At 46.3% G+C, this 21,826-nt stretch overlaps 1 protein-coding gene across 1 annotated transcript in view; it reads right to left on the reverse strand.

Moving 5' to 3' along the window:
• Positions 1-18,660, reverse strand: part of gpat2 (glycerol-3-phosphate acyltransferase 2, mitochondrial) — a 42,299-nt gene extending 23,639 nt beyond the window's left edge. The window contains exons 1-6 of the mRNA XM_072681126.1: positions 18,586-18,660; positions 9,437-9,547; positions 8,657-8,730; positions 4,624-4,734; positions 2,046-2,156; positions 1,830-1,929 (exon numbers count right to left, since the gene is read on the reverse strand). Of these exons, the coding sequence (XP_072537227.1) occupies positions 1,830-1,929; positions 2,046-2,156; positions 4,624-4,734; positions 8,657-8,730; positions 9,437-9,547; positions 18,586-18,660 (582 nt within the window). The remainder of the gene's footprint in view (positions 1-1,829; positions 1,930-2,045; positions 2,157-4,623; positions 4,735-8,656; positions 8,731-9,436; positions 9,548-18,585) is intronic.
• Between the last annotated feature and the right edge of the window lie 3,166 nt (positions 18,661-21,826).

A 21,826-nucleotide genomic window follows, 5' to 3' on the forward strand; every position in this document is an offset into this window, starting at 1 on the left:
GAAGACGAGCCAGTGGAAAGAGTGTGATGCTCTGGGCAATGCTCTTCTGGGAATCTCTGAGCCAAGGCATTCGTGTAGACATCAATCTGATATGTACCGATACCTGCACGTCTGGTATATACACATCCAGGGAATTGGAAGGCCAGGACATCAGCGGGATCTGCTGGGAAACAACAAGCCTGATCTGCACTGGCTCTACCTGGCAGATGTCTGTCAGATGACTTCATCCCTTACACATCATGCTTGAGCTGAGCCTCATCACTCATGGCTTCTGCTGCAGTTCAGATGGGGGCTCACTTAGCTGACTGGCATGTCTAATCACACATTCCTCACATAGTTCATAGATCAAATATGGGCTCGGTGGGTGTGAAGCACACAGTGAACAGAAGGCTTTAAACAGACTTTTGGTCTTTTGGCTGAAAGCATCAGTTTTAGCCCTATTTGAGAAAACGTTGGCATCCAGGCTTAGACGCTTTTAGTTTGTTCCTGCTTCCATCACAATGGGGGTTTTCTTTGCTTTCAGCTTGTTCATTATATTCTGGACTCAGGATTTTAGGAAAATAGCTTAAATAAATAAATAAATACATACATACATAAAAAAGGAGCTCTGGTAGCTCTGTGGTAGTGTCTACTACAAAACAATGTATCCCCCCCCAAATAAAATCGAGGGGCTGCTGTGAGTAAGCTGGCAGCGGTGCGACCGTTCTGGAAGATGTGTCTGGAGAGAGAGAGCTTGTGAAGAAAGAACATCCTCTCCTTGAGTTTCTGAATCAGAATTCAGTTTGCCACACCTGGTCAGATAAAAAGGACTTAAGGGCACCAAACAGCATAGGGAAGTGAGGCTTCTGAGGCGGCACACCCTGCCTCTGAGGGACGACACACTGCACTGCCCACCTCTTCTTCTGTCCTTGACGGGAAGAGGCTAGCTTGTGTGATACGTGCTCCTTCACTGAATCAGTACATCGCCCAGCAACGAAGAAAGCTACCGCCCATCCCACACACAATTTCATCCTTAGTTTTTAAGCTATGGACGGAGCACGGTATAGTTTGATTAGAACATAGGGTCCACTAGACCCCACACTCTCGAGTTGTTCACTGGTGAAAGCAGTGATTATCAACTACCTATCATACCTATAATGTAGGGCATGAATCCACTGACTGTTAGTTAGCCTAAGCACACCTGACACAGGACGCTGTTTACTGAGCAAAACATCATCAAAAAAAACACTGTCCGACATTAAATGCCATTTGTTTCGCAAAAATATCGCCTGATACCATGCTTGTATAGTGAAAACATCGTCCGATACCGTGTTTGTTTAGTGAAAAGATCGTCAGATACCGTGCTTGTATAGTAAAAACATCGTCCGATACGTGTGTTTAGTGAAAAGATCGTCAGATACTGTGTTTGTTTAGTGAAAACGTCGTCCGATACCGTGCTTATTTAGTGAAAACATCGTCCGATACAGTGTTTGTTTAGTGAAAACATCGTCCGTCCGATACCGTATTTGTTTAGTGAAAACGTCGTCCGATACAGTGTTTGTTTCGTGATCACAACACAAGCTTGTGGGTTTGATACCCTGGGAAATCATCACACAGTAATCACTGTATTTACTGTAGTGTTAGTGGGCTTTCCTTTAAACCACAGGAAGCTCACTGACCTGTACCTGACTGACCAGAAGGAGGAACAGAGGGCAGAGAGATGTGTGTGTGAGAGGCCTGCGAGAGTGGTGGGACATAATGAAGCTGCATCAGCGGGTGAATGGACGAGGAGAGTGTGATGAAGAGGAGGAACAGATGGAAACTGATGAGGAAGGTGGTGTGAAGCTTACCAGCTGTGTGGCGCGGTGCAGAGCAGCCAGCTGGTTCAGATTAACCTGAACACCACAGAACATTAACCTGAACATCTTCAACAGCAGCCAGCCGACCAACCTGAGAGACAGGGGGGTTAGCTCTTTAGCTCAGTAAGAGTGACTGCTAACTGATAAAGTGTGTGTGTGTGTGTGTGTGTGTGTGTGTGTGTGTTACAGTAGTATAGTAGTACAGACCGGAGCAAAGCAGGACACACAGCAGTCTGAACCACAGCAAGAATCCTGCCCAGTCTGTCAGCTTCATCCTCCGTGACATCCTTCTCTCCTGCAACGGGCACCAGCATCAACCTACACACACACACACACACACACACACACACACACACACACACACACACACACAATGACCACCATGTATTGCACAGCCAGTGAATCCCAGCTGTGCTCAATCCTTCAGGTGGACAGATTACTGACCACACTACCGACCCACAGCATCCAGCTGGATCAATGATCCTGTCCTACATCCATCACGGACTGACCACTCACCCCTTAACCAATGCTGCACATCTGCACTGAAATTCCTACACTCCAAATGCTACTAAGGGAACAATTTCAGATGCCGGTTTAGGAATTCCTACAACTGGGATGACGTCAAATACAGCGTGATATCGGGGTCCTCAATCAGGGGCTGGGAAGATTTGAAAAGGTTGCCTGATTAATGAATGACCTTTTTAAAAGAGGAACTTAAGAAACGGCAAGATTCGATGACATCCCAATTCCAGGGATCCAGGAGAATTCCGGTTTAGACCTGGTATTCCTAATACCGCTAACGCCAAAGCAATTCCGGCCGGGGGCAGAAACATTAGCTGACTGATTAATGAAGGAGGAAAGTGGATTTTAAGGAGTGACAAAATTCAACAAGCTCCTAATTCCAGGTTTTGTTTCGGGATTCCTAATATGAGCATGAAGCCGACAACAGAGTGATGACGACTGTTGTGGAATTCCGTCTTAGGCAGGATGCCGACTACTTCATCAGTCTCCCTCAAACTTGCGTGATGTAGGCATCCATCGGAGTGGTAGCCTTGGGTGACTGATTACCGAACGACTTTGAGAATTTAGGAACATGGCAGAATTCCACAACCTCATAATTCCAGGCGTCCAGGAGAATTCTGGTGTGGAACTGAAATTCCTAACACAGGCATGACACAGACTTCAGGGATCTCTCTCAGACTTGTATTAGTTCAAATCAGGAGGAAGTATCCCAACTTAGACCCAGAATTCCTCAAATGGGCATGACACCAACAACAGGGGACAATAGTGGTTCAGTGCAGTGCGATGGAGCATTTCGGAATTTCGGAATTCCGAATGTTAGCATAATATAGATTGCAGAGTGACGACAACTTTAGCGGCTTCCCCACACAAGGCAGGTGTCAGAGTGTGGTAATACAGCATACAGTGATCAACTGACCACAACTGACCTGGTTTGTTTACTCCTGCCAAGCAAATAATTCCCTTTTTAACGAGAAATCCAGGAATAGGATTGGGATTCATGGTGGGAAGGTTCTTGGGCTGCGTGTGGATATGATATGATATTCTCAGGAGCTGTAACACATAATGGGAATGGTCTAAACCTAACCACACACACACACACACATACACCCCCCAGAGTCACAGGACAGCACACTGCTCATCAACAAAGCACACACTGTCCTTGCTGTGGCATCACACACCCACAAACACACATACACACTCATCCAGCTTTCCTAAAGAGGGCTGTTTATACCCTTGGAGTGAAAAATGTCTAAAAGTGAGAATGTTGTTTTAGAGCGTAAAAAAAAATATTTAAAACGTCAGGGACCCAAATGAAGTTAAGACCTGCGGCAAGAAGAAGAAAGGAGAGAGGGAAGGGAAGGGTAGGGAAAGGCAGGGTGTGATGGGTGGTTTGTGAAGGAGGGGAAAAAAAAAGGAAAGATAAGGAATGGGACAAATTCCGTACCCAGAGTTAAAGACAGCTGGGTCAACTGATTAGCGAATGGCCTTGTCCTAATACAGGGCTGCGACCACTTCTGTGACTTCCCCTCACATTCATACTTGTACAGTGTAGCGCGACCCGGAATTCCGACCCGGAATTCCTACTATGAACAGGATGGCGACTACAGAGTGATGGAGACTTTGGAGACTCAAAAATAGGCTTAGACCCAAAAATATTTGCCCTAATATGGGCAAAATGATGAGTACCGAGTGGCGGCTACCTCGGCGGTCTCCCTCGCGCTCGTGCTAGTTCAGTGTAGTGTGAGGCAGAATTCCGGCTTAGACCTGGAATTCCTAATATGAGCATTATCAACGGTGGTCTCCATCAAACTCTCTCTGTATTTGTTCAGTAGAGCAGAGAGAGAGAGGTCATCAGGGGTCACGGCAATCTTCAAATTCAGGGGATTCAGTAGAATTCCGGCTTGGACCCGGACGTGGACTTCTAATATGGGAAAGACGGCAAAAAAAAGAAAGACCAGGGACGGAAGAGTGCCAATTCCACAGCTGTTCCACCGCCCAGGCCTTGGATAATGCCTCAGTATCGCTCCTCGTCCTGCCTCTCCATGCAATACACCAAATCAACACGAGTGTCCAATCAGCTTCCGCCTGCCCGATATTAATCAAGGCGCTGAAAGGGTGTAATCAGTCTCCAGCAGCATCTTCCGAGCTATACCTCAGAGGAAGCAGCCTGAACTCATCCTCACCGCTTTATAATGGAGGGAAGAAATACAATAGAGACAAATCACTACTACAGAGCTGTGCATTCACAGCTGCCGCAGCCCACCTGTCTCTGCTGTAGATCCGGTTCATTCGGTCCCCAGCAGGACTGGAGGGAACTTGGCGGCCCAAGACGAACAGCACACAGCACACTCTCCTGACCAGCCATCCGCGGTACCTGGAACAAACACACAAACACACGCAATCCATCTTTTCCTACCAGGAATCACTGGGGGCAAGGAGGAATACCGCCCTGCTAGTCCATCGCAGCCTCGATAAACCAGGCCTTGCTGAGGTTTATGCAATAAATGATCCAAGCTACTAACAGGTCAAGAAATATTTGTGTTTCATTTTAATATTAAATTTATCTAAGAAATCATAAAGGGTGCTCTAACATCTGCACAATTTGCTACAAACTGGACACCCCTGATCACAATTTCATACATAATTAAGCAAGTAAAAAATTACCTGATTTCCAAAAGGCCTAAAAGTTAATTTAATTTTATTAAAAATATATATTTTTTTATTAATAAAAAAAAATTAAATTAATACATAAAAAAATTAAGGGGCCCCAAAGCAAAAATTTTAGCACCTGTACTTGGTGAGTACTTAGCAGCGCCCCCTATCACAGCTTTTTGTGTAGCAGCTTCTAGTTTTTCACTTCTTGACTGGGGGATTTTCACCCTAAAAACCTTCTCCTACGAGAACGCCTCCTTGTTTGCCAGTGAAGCACTGTTCTCCGCTGGTCACTGCGTGAGTGTATCCAAGGGAAATAAGCAAAATCAATTGTCTCAACGGTTGAGATCCTACTATTTAGCCCAAGTGCGCTCAGAAAAGTGACGTTTGAAATTGCACAAGAAAATCAGTGATAATAAGCCCCTCCCCCAAGTGCTCCCAGAACTGGTCCTGGGTGCGGACTTGTGTGTGTGTGTTTGGGGTTTGGGACAAGTGTGAAAACGCCCTTCCAGTCTTCTCCTGCTTTGTGAGCATCCGTTATTCTAAATATCACTTATGCTCATGGCTGCTGGCTGTTGGGACGAGGTTTGAGGAAATTTACTTTGCATCACCTGACCTTCGACCACCTCCCCTAACAACGGCTGCAAACAAGCCACAGCAGTAACAGGCTACTTAAGCTCAGAGACCTTGGCCAAAGTGATCGTGAAGCTCAAAAATTCACTCTTTTGCAGCTCGGTACATTTCTGACTCACTTAACGATTCGCGGTAACAGATCCAGTGACCACAGGTACCCGAGCTTTTCCACGCTGCCAAATTCGCCTCCTTCACCAAATGAGGGAAAATGAAAACAATCCCGGCTCAATTAGCACAGCCTAAAGCAATCATATTTGGCGGCGGAATATTAATCTGCTCCTCAAATGAGTGAACATGTGTTTTCATTTGGTTCTCTTGCTTCGGGACACATCAGGAAGCGCTTGACCGGAGCGGCAGCATGCGTGTGTTGAGGCCTTCTGAAGTGGAGGGAAATGAAACCGGCAGAAATTGAACGTGCGCTGAAAAGCCCTCGTCTCTGGATTTGAGACGCACGAGAGCCAAATCCTATTTATCTGCTCTAATCAAGTGCATGGAGTCAGCGCACACGGCCGGAGGAGAGCCACTCCATTCGAACACGCCTGGCCGCAGTAATCCGGACAATGGCAGCGCAGAACTGCACATGATTAAACTTGAGTTTTATATTGCTAGCAGGACAAAAGTATTGGGACATTTGCTCATTGACTGTTTCTAAGGCTATTAAAAAGAGTATATCCTGCTTTTGTTGGAGTAACTGTCTCTACTGTCCAGGGAAGAAGGTTTTCTACTAGATTTTGGAGCTGGAGCATTGCTGTGAGGATTTGATTGTATTCAGTGACAATAACTCATCCCAAAAGTATTGGGTGGAGCACCATCCTTATCATTCCAGAGGACACAGGAGTTCCACTGCTCCACAGCTCAATACTGCTGGTGGGGGTAACACCCTGCCTCTAAGCCCACGCCTGGCGTTATTAGGCAGCATGGTGGCAGTAGGTTCATGTTTATTCATCTGCTCCAGAGAGTCCTAATCTATTGGCAGTTCTTCTGTACAGGGACTAGATATGTTGTGTGTTTGTGCATCTGCACATCAATGTCACCAATGGGTGCAACGTAAAGCAGATGAATGCCTTCATTGGAAGGGGTGTCCACTAACATTTAGCAGGGGATTCTGGGTAGAATATGAGCCAGTTATGGGGAGGGATGGCAGGTGTATTTTGGGCCACAACTACTCAGCCAGAGCAGCCAAGGTTTAAGGTTTGTCATGGGACTTGACCTCCGGGCCACAAAGGGTGCCCATCCCCCTTATTAATTTATGTATATAGAGATCTCATCACTCATTTTTTCAATTTATGACATAGTGGGAATCTGGCAATGACATTGTGTTAAAATCCAGTGATGAACGGACCAATAGAAACGCTCCACAATGACTTGGAATAGAATCTCTTTACACTGACTTCCACTGAAAGTTGTAAAGATATTTTTGGAGATACAAGGATTTTGCATGACGATGACAAAACCCTATGATTTGCTCATTTCAGGATTTGTACAGGATCTTCATGGCCGTGGAAACCCTGCACGAGGCCTACCGCTCTGCTCCCCCTCATCTGATAAAGCACTTAATTGGCTTTGGTGCTTGGGCCCCTTCCGGATGGGCCGGCTGACAGGCAGGCGGCTGTGAAAATGAAAAGGCAGCGGTCTAATCAGTGCAGCAGGAGAGAATCCATATAAAAGCCGAGAGGGGAGATTCTGTCATCTTTCTAAAGTGGTGGTAGTGGTGCCTCTGATTATTTTCTAGTGCCTTCGAGACTTTTCGAATGCCTCATTCTAATGATCAGAGAGGGGAAAGGCACAGAACATAAATGACATTTCCATTATCATTTTGACATCATTCCTGAACAACCACATGAAACACATCCTTCAGAAACACAGTTCAGCTCTTCAGTTCAGTAAAGCTAATCAAACAGTCCTGATCTGTCCAGCGTGTGAAAGGTCAGCGCCGCTGTACCAAACTGACCATTTTCATTCCCAGCTCAAAGCTCACATACCAAAGGAGTTCTCAGACACAGGAATCATGTGAACCTTGCTGGTGAATCGGCTTGTGTGCATTCTCCTTCTATTCGTTCTTCATGGTCTTGTTCTTCTCCCTCCTCTTCTTCCTCTGATTGGTCTTCCTGCTCTTATTGTTCTTTTTCACGTTGTTCTTCTTCTAGCTAGTTTTTGCTGTCCCTCTTGTAAATGTTCTCTTCTCCTTCTCCATCTTCTCTCCATCTCCTTCTCCATCTTCTTCTCTATCCTCTCTCCTTCTCCTTCTCTATCTTCTCTCCTTCTCCATCTTCTCTTTTTCTCCTTCTCCATCTTCTCTTCATCTCCTTCTCCATCTTCTCTCCTCCTGTCTTCTCTCTATCTTCTTCTCTATCCTCTCTCCTTCTCCGTCTTCTCTCCATCTTCTCTCTTCTCTCCATCTCCTTCTTCTCTTCATCTCTTTCTCCATCTTCTCTCCTTCTCTATCTTCTCTCCATCTCCTTCTTCTCTTCATCTCCTTCTCCATCTTCTCTTCATCTCCTTCTCCATCTTCTCTCCTTCTCTTTCTTCTCTCCATCCTCTTCTCTGTCCTCTCTCCTCTGTCTTCTCTCCATCTCCTTCTCCTTCTCTAACTTCTCTTTTTCTCCTTCTCCATCTTCTCTCCATCTCCTTCTACATCTTCTCCTTCTTCTTCTATACCTTCTCTACTCCTTCTTCTCTCCTTCTCCTTCTTTATCTTCTCTCCATCTTCTCCCCTTCTCCTTCTAGATCACCTCTACTCCTTCTTCTCTATCTTCTTCTTTTCTCTCCATCTCCTTCTCGATCTTCTCTCATTCTATATCTTTTTTCCTTCTCCTTCTCTATCTTCTCTCCATCTCATTTTTCTCTCCTTCTCTTTCTCTATATTCTCTCCTTTTCTATCTGTACTGCTCCTCCTCCTTCTCCATCCTCTCTCCTTCTCTCTGGGCGTCCTCAAACATCTGACCGGTTGTGTGGATTTTCACCTACACCTGCTCGACTACTTTAAGATTAGAGAGTGGAGAGATTCTCACCTGGTGTGGGTTTCATTCACACACAGAAGGTTCTGGAAGCCGAGAGATGGGGTGTTCTGCAGTAGCTTTCGGCCCTAAGAGACAGAGGATAAAGCTCAGGTGAAACACACAACACACAGTCACGGGACGTGGAAGCACGACTAGTTTTGCTCCTTTTGCGGTCATGTTTCCTCAAATTCAAACTCACTTTCATCAGCGCCGTGAACAAAGTCCAATTACTGCCAAATTACAGCCCAAGTCCTGACGTTTTTCACATGACAAATTCCAAACCAGAGCCTCTGGGCGAGAACTGATGCGCTGGACAAATCAAATAGAATTCAACTGCAGCTGGGCTGCAGAAGCTGAGATTAAACCCCTTACACACCTGGGGATTTGAACCAATAACCATCTAATTACTGCTCCATTACCTCCACTTCCTACCACCACACACGATGCCTCCACGGGGACGCGAGGCTCCTAGAAAACAAGCTTAGTCATTTACCGCTTCGTCAAAAAAGCCCCGTGATGGAGTGGCTGGGAGTGAACCTCTGGAGTGTTCATTATTTATTTATTTATTTAATTATTTTGCTGTCTTTCCCCTAACTGCAGTTTTTTTCCCACCCAGTAAACAACATGTTTACTTGTGCTCCGAATCACTTTCTCCAGTCTTCCCTTGATAATGCTGCGTGCCTGACAATTCTCAACCCAAAAGAAATGTTCCCATAATCAACAGACCTGCATTTCACTCAGGCTCTTATACTGTAGAAACAAGCACACACACACACACACACACACACTCACCAGACTCTCCGGGGTGCACTGATGGCAGCACTGCCCCACCTGGGGTCTGAACTTGCCAAGGAACGGAGCCACGACCTTCAACTTTTTCCGGATCTTCACTCCCCAAGACAACTGCACAGAGAAGTCACACATACGGTCACGCACAGCGATACTGACACGATGGCAAGGAAAAGCTGTGATGTGCCTCCGGGGGATGAAACCGTCGCTGAAATCGTCTGAAAAACTGTCAACACCTCTCACAGCAAGCTTATCAGACAAATGGAATGTGCCACTCCAAGCCAAAGAGCAGTGTACCATCCTTACTGAAGCACCCCAGCCACTTCCATTACTCCATTACTCCATCATCTGCCCATCTCTGGAACGGACACCTCACCGGTTTCTCATCGCGGTCGGCTGACCCATGTTAACTGGCAGTGTTGGCTGTGCACATGCTAGTCTTCACCCTCCAGGTGCTGGTAGGACTGATGGTTTGATGGAGGGTGGTCTAGCTAGTGGGTTTGGAACTGGAAATGACTAAATTAGGACTCACATTGGGAAAGTAAATACGCAGTAAACAAGTAAATAGTACTTGTAGCATGTGCAAAAGTTAGTACACCCTGCTGCTCAGACTCATGGTCACGATGGCCATGATCCCTACATTCCTACCCTTTCCTATCTTCTTCATCTTCTCCTTCTTTATCTTCTCCACTTCTCCTTCTCCATCTTCTCTCCTTCTCCTTCTTCTCTCCTTCTATATCTTCTCTCCTTCTATATCTTCTCTCCTTTTATATCTTCTCTCCTTCTCCATCTTCTCTCTTTCTTCTCTCCTTCTCCTTCTTCTCTCCTTCTAAATTTTCTCCCCTTCTCCTTCTTCTCTCCTTCTATATCTTCTCCCCTTCTCCTTCTTCTCTCCTTCTATATCTTCTCTCCTTCTCCATCTTCTCTCTTTCTTCTCTCCTTCTCCTTCTTCTCTCCTTCTCCATCTTCTCTCCTTCTCCATCTTCTCTCCTTCTATATCTTCTCTCCTTCTCCTTCTTCTCTCCTTTTATATCTTCTCTCCTTCTCCATCTTCTCTCTTTCTTCTCTCCTTCTCCTTCTTCTCTCCTTCTAAATTTTCTCCCCTTCTCCTTCTTCTCTCCTTCTATATCTTCTCTCCTTCTATCTTCTCCACTTCTCTATCTTCTCCACTTCTCCTTCTTAATGTTCTTACTGTGCTCTCCAGGGTTACAGAGCATCCACTGAATACCGTACATGTAAGAGGATCTACCCCCAGATTTTTAATGACGTTTAGGTTAGGGGACTCAGGATTTGGTGCTGCCAATTATCCCATCCGTTTGTAGCTCCCTCTAGCACTAGCCATGTTTCCGACACTAGTAGTAGGGTATAAACTTAACACACATCTCCTCCAATACATGCAAAGTCAGCAACCCCTTCTACCGTCTACCCACTCCGGCCGCTGATGGCAATACGTCCATGTACGCCCACCTCAATCGGAATAGAAAAGACACTCCTTCCCCTCGTCACTCTTAAGCGATGTTGGCCGGCATCTGTTTGCTGGTGCGGTGGAGCTGGGGGCCCGGCAATTTCCTCAGAGCTTGTTGGCTGCCTGGCAGAACCAAACTGGGAGAAACAGGGGACTAAGCTTATACACAGCTGTTGCTCTGACTGATTTATCAGATTTATCACTGACTGGTACCCAACTTCGCAAAGATGTCACTGTTGGGTTCTTGGGCCAGGCCCTTATTCTCACTGTAGTCTAGGAAAATCACGACAGTAAAGGTATGCTGTTTTCTTCTGGGACTACCGGCCACGGGTGGCTATGGCAACCCTGGGGAACGGACTTGTGACCTCCTCCTGATGACAGAGCCAAGGAAGGAGTCAGTCATAAACTCAATTCCAAATGACAGCTGATGAAACAGACTGGCAAATAGTCTTCTCCTGTCCAGCAAACAGACAACTGTGACAGCTAGCAAGGTTCAGAGTGATAGGGGAGATGGAGGGCCATCCTACTGGTCCAGTGAACCCACAACCCTGTTATCGATAGCCCGGCGCTCTAACCGCTGATCCACCACTGCCCCGTCCTCAGTCCACAGCACATCCCGAAAAATGCCTCTGGGCGATCTTGAGGTTTCTACATTTCTGAGACAAGGTCAAAAGTAAGGCTTCGTCGACGAAGCAAATAAACCGAACTAAAAGAAACTTCGTTTTGAGTGAATTTCACTGCGACTAAGTGAGAAGAAAACCGTCTGTGTGTGAAGAGAAGTGTCAACAACACACTGAATCATTTCCCAAACTGAATTTCAATTGAGGGTGACATCAATTCAGGCTGATATTGATCTGCACATTACAGCGCAGACAGATAAGACACTGGGCCAGAGACAGAGAGATTGATTTATCATTTAGGGAAGAAAAAAAAACAAAAAAATACCTCTGTGGTTGACGGCATCGCAGCGTTTGGGCTAATCTGTGCAGGGAAATTCCAATCAGAGTGCTCAATTATTCAAAAAGATTGCATAATGGATGAGGATCCATGACACCCAGGTTAATTCTTTTAATATCCTTCTCTGCCGAAATCCAATTTTTACAGATGATGTTCTATTAGCCTCCTCATGCAGCCCCCCCTCCCACCTCCACCCCCCAAGTGCTTCTGGTCAAATGTAATGACCATGCGGAAATGATCACTTGACAGCCAGGCAGAAGCATTTACTGAAATTCATTTTCAGCTTTGCTGCAGTTTCATTTTAAACGGATGTGAGTCAAACGTCTTGGAGTGTGAAGAGCGTCTGTCACCAAACTGCGGCAGAAAACACCTCGGGTGTCGACTCATAACGGAAGAAAATTTGGGGAAAAAAGGAGAACGTAATATTTGGGGAGCTGTCACAACTTTTACTGCTTGATCAAATGTTCCAAATACTCCATGGTTCTGGAAATGGTCTCTCTGCTCAAACTGAGCGAAATACCAGAACAAAACTGAGCTCATGACTGAGTTCAGTTCCATCACTCAACAAATTCTTTATCCAATCTCAAAGCAGACTCCAGACGAAGCCAATTTCCCCTCAATGTAAGGCTTTGTTCATTCCCACCCACTAGCTAGGACACTTCAATAACATGATGCTACCACTGATCACAGGGTTGTGGGTTCGATACCCAAGTTTGCAAAGATGTCATAGTTGGGTCCTTGGGCAAGGCCCTTATCTTCAATGTAGTCTAGGAAAATAATGACAGTATGCTGTCTCCGCTCGTCAGTCGTGCGGTGGAGCTGGGGGCCCGGCGTTTTCCTCAGAGCGTGTCAGCTGCCTGGACAGTTTTAAAAAGAGGCGCTATGTTAAGTCCTTACCCTCCTAGTGTCTGGGGCATTGCTAGTGCTAATGGGAGCTACGAATGAGTGGGTTAGCTGGCAGAACCAAACTGGGAGAAACAGGGGAGTAAGCTAACATACTGCTGTTGCTCGAACTGGACCCACGTGATGCTCGTTGTCAGGTTGGCATGTGAACTAAATGGTCAAATTTTGCCATTTCGGATGGATCTGATTACTTGTAGCTGTTGGGTCATTGGGTCAGGTCCTTACCTTCACTGTAGTCTAGGAAAATCATGACAGTAAAGGTATGCTGTTTTCCTCTGGGACTATCGGCCACAGGTGGCTATGGCAACCCTGGGGATCGAACTTGTGACCTCCTCCTGATGATAGAAGCAAATTTGCACCCGCTAGTTAGGACTCTGGGAAGGTGAGGGCTGGGAAGGAGTTACATGGAGCCAGTCATACACTCCTTTCCAAACGACTGCTGTTCCATCAGCTTACAGACACCTGTGACAGCTGGCAAGGTTCGGAGTGATGGGGGAGATGGAGGGCCATCCTATTGATCCAGTGCACACTGGGAATCGATCTTGTGACCTCCAGATGATCTGGCAAACGAGAAACACCCACTTTTAGGACCAAATTCCCACGACTAGCTGGGATTCCCCTCCTGCCAGCGTTGTGAAGGCTAGCATGTGCTTCCTGCGAGTTACAGGAGTCCAGCCATCTGTTCCATTTCAAACTGGCAGGGCAGTAGTTAGGAGTGCTGGGTCATTGATCACAAGGTTGTGGGTTTGATACCCACGCTCACCAAGCTGCCACTGTTGGTCCCTTCAGCAAGGTCCTCAACTGTCTGTGCTCCACTGTCTCTGACCCCACATTCTGACCCCAGCTATCCTAGCTAGGATAATGTAAAGAGAAGCATTAAGGAACATTCTTCTCTATGACTCCCTGGGACTCCTCACAAGCTCAACTGGGATTCAACTGGGAATTCTGATGACGGAACAACTTATTTTTTTCCCTTAAGGTTAAAAGGGTGACCACTACTGGTGGCTTAGTGGTTAGAGCACTGGATTACTGATGTCATGGTCATCATGGATAGCCGGGTTCGCCAAGCTGCCACTGTTGAGCCTTGAGCAAGGCCAAATTCCATCCGTGTCCAACTCAAAAAAAAGTCCAGTCTTAAAAAAAGGTATTCAGATCCCAAGGAATTTCACAGATACTTTCCAGCTGATTTTCCCCAAACAAGTTTCTCACCCAGTGTTTATGTAACTGCAGTGTGTGACACAACATGTGTGTGTGTGTGTGTGCATGCATCTTGCACAGCCTGTTCTGTGCTTTGAATCTGATTATGCTCATCAGTGAGATTTACAACAATAATTAGTCTATGACGTTATGTTCACAGGGCTGGATAAAGCCGCTCAGAAACCCAGAACAACCAGCACTGACTGCACTCCCTGCCTCCCGAAACCCAGGAAAAGAAGCCACCCCAATCCAGTAGCTAATGCTAATGAGAACACCTGCAATTTAACGTAATTAGTTCGTCTGAATAATCAGTGTAGCTGCTAAACGCTTCATAGAAATGCTCTAATTTAGCTGCGTTTAACCCCAAAAATTTACAGCGGGTTCGTAGAATTAGACAGGAATGTCCCACTCCCAGTCAATACACTCACACTACCCACCACGCCAACCCATTGATTTGTCAGCGGACTAATTAGTAAATGAAGTAAATGCTGTAAATGAATAGTGCTGTTTGTCACTAGACCTCTCGACAGTGATTGAGTGAGCACAGCGGTAATTAAAGCTATCAGTTGCAGCCTTTTGTGATCTGACCACCGGGGCCAAAATCGTGACTTCAATTAATACATGATTAATGGTGCGGCCCTGGAGCTAAATAATAGTGGGTATTTGTTTCAGGTGGTTCGGAACACGCTGCCCACAGCGATGCCGTCATCAGACATCGTACAGTTCGGTTTGACCAGTTCTCCCAGGCCTTCTGCTCGGACTCCTTGTTCCTGTGCTGGTTACATGGGAATTCGCATTTCTGGAATTGACCTTTGTTGGTGAGATCATTGGCTTATTAGCCATACGTTATTCTACTGTGTATTTTTGTATTAAACTACAGGCTGAGAGTAGGAAGAAGTGTCAAAATGAAAATCCAATTAAATTAAAGATGCAAATTCTGGGAATTTGGGCAATTTACCATTGGAATTACCATGGGTAATTATGGGAATTAAGGGGAATTCATTGGATTGAATAAAATGGAAATATTCCCCACACAGCTGGTCTAGTCTTTGTAGAGAAGTGAGGCCAATAGAATATTGGACTCTCTGGAGCAGATAAATAAACATGAACCTACTGGCACCATGCTACCTAATGCCAGGCGTGGGCCAGAGTGGGGGGGAATAAAGCCCTACAGGACTGAGATGTGGAGCAGTGGAACTCCAGTGCTCTCTGGAATGATGGTGGGTGCTCTATCCAATACTTTTGGGATGAGTTGGAGATGAGGTGGGATGGATGGGATCTTCTTCCCTGGGCAGTAGAGACAGTTACTCCAACTCTAACACCCTTTTATTTAGAAGGAACAATAAACAAGCAGGTGTCCCAATACTTTTGTCCATATAGTATGTCCAAAACATACATAGTCTTCCTATCTTACTGGTCACAGCAGCACAAATCTTGACCAGGATTGACCAGCCACAAACGTTCACATGCCCCTGTAGTGGAACAATCCCCGCTATCCCTGCTCTGGACTTCGGAGTATGCCTCTTCCCGCAGCAGGAGCGTCGGCTGTTTATCTAGATTGTTTTTTTGACGTCTGACATGGAAAATCTGTCCCAAGATCCAAGTGCCCGAGGCCGTCCAGCTGAACCATTTTTAGAGATGTCAAACTGAACGGGCCGCTGAGAGATATATGCCCATCTGGACCGAGTTAGCTTAGCATACAGCTCACCCTCAGCAGGCGGATAAAGACGGAGAGAGGGGGCTGAGGGAGGATATTACAGCAATAATGGGGTTAAGGGCATGGAAGAGCCTCACAATTATCTCTAGCCGAGGGGAAGGCCTTTGCTAGAGAAAATCCAGCGCTGATAGAGATAAATTGTGCTGTGGCAGCTGCTAATGTTATACAGTTCCCTCCTCTCTCCCAGCACAGATCATGGAAATCCAGTTGTGGATCCCGGGCCGAAATCCCGACGGAAGCGTGTCCCGAAGTTGACGTAAACAAGCACAGACAGTGATGAACTGCCAACTCTGGTTACTTTGGGCAATATTAATAGTGCAATTAATAACTGGGTGATAAATCGTGACCAGCGCCTTTCAATGCACAGTCGCTGAGCGCCCCGATGAAACAGCCATAATTTGTCATGTCAAACACTTGCAATGTGTCAGCAAAGCTAATGGATTTATCTGAGATTGGCTGGCTGCGATTCGTCATAGTGCTAACTTGATAAGCAGTGATGTAATGGAGTAATGGAGTAGGATTATTATTACAGGGAACATCTCTCACGATTAACACCAGGAGATCAGATGAGAGAGAAGAGTCATGGAACTGCACTGCAAATTACGTTTATCAGCAAAACGGACGAACTTTCAACGATTTGCGATAAACCAATCAAAAAAGACCCATTTAAAAATCTCGCCACAACTAATACAACAAGCGCTTCCTCCAAATTCAACACAAATACCACTTTTAATGACGACTGCCGTCTCAGAACTGTTCAACTCCTTCATCACAAGCCTGTTTAGGACTGTTAAGCAGAGAAGCCGTTCTTCACTGTTCTGACCTCCTGCAATAGTGATGCAGCAGCGTTCCTGAGCAATTGCAGCCCATTCCTCATGAGCGGTGGCCTCCAGTTCACTGATGTTCTTGGGTTGTTCTTGCTGCTGCAACCACCGTCTTCAAATCCCACAAAAGATCCTCTATGAGGTTCAAGTCAGGCGACTGTGACGGCCACTTCAGAATCTTCCAGGACTTCTTCTGAAACCGAGCCTTGATGGCCTTTTTAAATAACTGAGGTCACTATCCTGTGACCGCCCAAGCTTCAGCGTCCGTGCAGAAGGCCTGATGTTTTCTCTTAGGATTTCCGGATATCTGACTGAATCCATCTTGCCCTGAAAACGCAAAACTCCGACACCTCGAACCTTGTTCCAACAGTCAGCAGCTATGGGCTCCTCTAAGCAGATGTCTAGCACTCCGAACATTACAACAACTGATGGCCACGATGCAGGAGAAGCCTTATCCTTATTAATCCTTATTAGGAAGTGCAGATAACAAGAACGGTGGAGGTCAAGCTGAGGTCCCATTTGGTGGTTTGTTCTACTGTGCAGAGACTCCTGCATGAATATGACCTCCATAGAAGGTACCTTACGTACCAACGGTTTTAAAGGAACATCTGAACAAACCCGAGGCACTTGTGAACCTGCAATGAAGATCATAAAAAGAACACCTTTCCAACTGTTACACGTGGGGGTGGATCGGCCATGGTTTGGGCCTGTCTTGCAGCCAGTGGCACAGTCCACATGACGATCCAGGTGGGTTTCGTCCCGATTTCACATTTAGGAATTGTAATAATTTTGATAAGAATTCCTCTCTACAGACACAGGCATGAAAACTACAGCATATCCCATATTGGCGCATCCCTACTGTGCACAACACACGAGCGATCTCGCAGGAGGCTCACACTACACACCCTAGAAACCTTGCGGGATCTGTGAATCAGCGCGTCTAATCCTAAGAGTTGCTGAAAACGTGCCAAACTGGAGCTCGAGGAACTGGCCATAGCTGTTGTGTCCTGCAGAGCAAGTTAAGGAAAGAAGAAAAACATGCATTTGATCTTTAAAGACAAGGATGTCTTCGCACAGTGTGAGCGGCCACTGCCGGGGCAGACCGATGGTGAACGATGCCGGGAATGCGGACTCTGAGGCTCCAAACCCAACAGCGGTGTTGATTTTCTCCAGCGACCCCTTCTGCATGATGGCAGTTCAGCTTGCCTGCACCTCATGTCCCGGGTGTTTTGGCTCTTGCTCTCGCTGCTCACCTGTGCTTGTCGGAAAGCTGCTCACAGATTCATCACAGAGTTTTAAACCTGACTGAACACATCAAGGCATCTGAGGCAGGCAGAGATGGGAAATTCCAGTCTCTGGTATTCAATCCATTGCCGATTTTGGTCCAATATGGATAACCATTAATAACGATATCCCATCTTTAATGTGAAGATCTGTCTGATGCTTTTAATGAAACATAAACAACGAAAATGCTGTTGATCGGACGAGATGAGACTGTACTGTATTTACCAAGGTCATGAGATACAGATCAGATCGTCTAATCAGTGCTTTTTCTTTCTAATTTGACGTTCGTGATGGCTGGACGTCTGGGTCAGGTCTTAATGGGTTTTCTCGATAAGCAGAGGCCAGTACCTACCAAAAGTGCACTGGTGACAGGGTAAAGGGCACTCAAGGCTCACTGATGCTTATGGAGGCCCCACCTCACAACCTACAGGGATCTGCTAGAACATCTTGGTGCCAGATACCACAGGACACCTGCAGAGCTCTCGCGGAGTCATGCTCGGACACGTCAGAGGGGTTTTGGTGGCACAAGGAGGATCTACTCTTCATTAGGCAGGTGGTTTAAGTGTCAAAGCTTTCAGATATTCAGATAATCAGGTGTCTCACTGCACAAGAATCAGCCCAGCGCTTCTCAATGTACTGAAAAACGTGTGTTATTTGGATTTTAGGCCCAAACTATTAGAAGTTTGGAAGTTCGGATAAAACTTTGCCTTCCAGGGCCGTCATCATAAAAGTTGGGAGGTTCTGACATACCTCCATCAATCATGGTATGAGTACACCTCCAGGAGGCGAAGCAGCGTGTACTTACAGCAGGCCGTTTGGACTGATAGAGTTGGGGTAGAGTTGGGGTCTCTCTGGAGACATCTCGGCTCACCAGACTCATGGTTCAGCGAAGGCAGGATGCTATTCCACTGTCCTCGGCCTTGGGCTTGGGCTTTAATGTGCGAGATGAGCTCCTGGAAGAAAGGAAAGATATTTCTGACAACTTTTACTTTTTTAAAAGTTTTTCTTCCAGTAAAAACACAAACATACAAACTCTTGCTGCTAGCATCCACCAAGCCAAGGAAGCCAAGGGTATTTCAGTACATTACATATGCGCTCATATTTTTATTCCCCCCCCCTCTCTCTCTCTCTCTCTCTCTCTCTCTTGAATTACTTACAATTTCTGCCAAAACTGGCCTTAGATATCTCGTTTTCATAAAACTAGAATTATCCGCGGCCTCGGAGTAAAAACAATCTCTCTGACAGGGTGATTAAATATGCGGTAACGCACCTGTTAGTGTTGGGGTTGCAGCCCGGGCTAGGCTTTAGAACAGGCAGCTTAAATATTAATACTGCTCATTCCTGGACGGATCTAGAAAAACAACAGTGGCATTAATACTAAAATCCTGAGAATGTGAGAGAAAGCCATCACTCACTCACCCTCCCTCCCAACCTCCCTCCCTCCATCACTCACTCGCTCGCTTCTTTGCCGGTGGAATTTTTTATTACCTCCAGCATCAATCACACACGTAGGCCTTGTGACTTCACAGCTACGGCCCCTGCCGCTCAACTCCACCTCCGGTAATCTCACTGTAATCCTTCGGTCCTCTCCTCCACGTCGCTCTCATTAGCCAAACTGAGGGTTAACAAAAGGAGCAGGTCAAGTAAAGCAAGTGACAGCATGGCACCTTGTTCCTGGCATTTTCTCACCTCCTGAAGAGCCAAAACATTACAACCAGCGAGTAAAGTTATACTTCTGTGAATCTTTTTGTGTGCTGGGGTCAGTTTAATTAAATGACTGAGAGCTATCCCTGCTGCGGACCACGTCCGATTTTGTCCGAATTCGTCCGAATACATCCTTTCCTGGATTTTGACCTGATCTGACAGCCAGAGCACTCCATTAGCTACTTCGCTGTGCAAGTAAATTGACCAAAGCCTTGAGAAGACCGATCAGGCAGAACCAAGGAGCGCAGACAGCTGTGAATTCTTCCCTGTACTGGGATCAGTTTGAATAGAAATGAACCGCTGATTGCTATCCCTGCTGTGGACTACGTCCTTTTCTAAACTTGACCTGATCTGGTAGCCATATCGACCCAGATCAGACGATCAGAAGACATCAATCAGAAATCTGAGCTCCTTTTTCTTCCCAATTTGACATTTGATGGCTGGACGTCTGGGTCAGGTCTTATTGGTTGTTCTCGGTAAGCAGAGGTCAGTACCTACCAAAAGTGCTCCTAAAAGGAAGGACCACCGGTGAACTGGTGACAGGGTAAAGGGCACTCAAGGCTCAATGATGCTCATGGAGGCCCCACCTCACAACCTACAGGAATCTGCTAGAACATCTTGGTGCCAGATACCACAGGACGCCTTCAGAGCTCTCGCGGAGTCATGCTTAGACTTAGGTGGTTTTAGTGTTAAAGCTTTCAGATATTCAGATAATCAGGTGTCTCACTGCACGAGAGTTTATTAACACTTACATACAAGAGAGCCTTGAGAAGTGCCGATGTGACCCTGCCTGGTAAAAAACTCCAGCCATGCCCTCAGAGCCTTAAGACGTAGACCCCATATTTACCAGCTTATAAATGTGAAGAGCCGAGGACCTCATCAACATGGCGACAGAGATGCTAACACTGTGCTAGCTATGCTAACACTTCTAAAACAGCATGCTAGAACATAACCAACATGTTGAACTCAGGCTAACAGGCTAAAGCTACCTAAAGCAGCTAAACTTATTTATTAAAAGGGGTGTCCACAAACATTTTAAATGGCATTTAGCAGGTGATTCTGGGTAGAATTTGAGCCAGTTATGGGTCAGTTATGGAGAAGGCAAGTGTATTTTGGGCCACATCTGCCAGCTGTAGCAGCCAAAGTTTAAGGTCTGTCAGGAGACCTGAACTCCGGGCCACATGTGGCACACCTGCAAGCTACCATGTAAAAAATAAGTAGTACAGCGCTTCTATTGTGGGGCAAATTGACCCAACAGGAGCCAGCAGTGGCCGAGTTCTGGCACCCAGGTTCAGATAAGGTCATCCCCGCCGTGCCACATTGGCTTGTAGGCCGGATGAAGCTCGTATGTCTGGAACCAGGCAATGATTGCTTTGCTATTTAGATTGTAATGTAGTTGCTGAAGTGCAGCGGAAAACACAGCCGCTCGTGCACGTGGTACGCTGGGGTTCGATTACCTGTGAAGTGCAGGGAAGTGTCGCAATACGAATCAGCCCAGCGCTTCTCAACCCTGCCCCTGCACTGCTAATTATAGAGTCTCCCCACACTCTCATTTAAAGCTCCTGAAAGGCTTGTTAATTAGCTAATAAGCTGAATCAGGTGTGTCTGAGAAGGCAACCCCCCCCCCCAAGCAAGTCGAATTTCCTACTCTGAAAGTCAGGAGAGCCTCACCAACCCAAAATCCAAGATGGCTGCACCCCACATCAACAGTAGTACAAGCAGTAGTGTCCAACTTCAGTCTGTGGACGAGTTTCCAAGATGTTTGGAGACGCAAAATCCCGTAAAAAAATGTTGTCACAGTAACAATACTTACTTGGGACATATTTTGGTTAGATTCACCATAAAACACTGATGAAGGATTGTGGGAATGTTTTACTGGAACGCATTCAACTCGGGTGTGACGTCATTCCCAGCTCCAACATCCAGCTTCTGAGGTAAACTCTAACCTGTACAAGGGAAAGGGTGCAGACGAGTTGCATGCAGTGTGCAAGCACATCTTCGCTGTCTCGCAACCACCTTGTATTTCTTGTATTATTGACGTTACAAGAATCTAGCTATTGTTCTTCACAGTGTGTCATAAAGTCTTGATGAACGGACCAAAAGAAATGCTGGAGATACAAGGTTTTTGTGTGACAGCGGCAATATACCAGTGCAGTACCAGCGGCAAGATATTTTAAACCCAGACATGTGCCGTGCTGTAGAGTTTAGATTCTCTGCCCGAGCCTGACCCAATGCCCAACCCGAACTCGGACCAATTCGGGCCGTGATTTCCCACCAGTTTCCTCGGGCTCGGGCTCAAGAAAATGGTCTGTGACGTAGGCCTGCTGTCTTTTATTTGATAT

This window comes from Salminus brasiliensis, chromosome 6 (assembly GCF_030463535.1).
Source record: "Salminus brasiliensis chromosome 6, fSalBra1.hap2, whole genome shotgun sequence".
Lineage (NCBI taxonomy): Eukaryota > Metazoa > Chordata > Actinopteri > Characiformes > Bryconidae > Salminus > Salminus brasiliensis.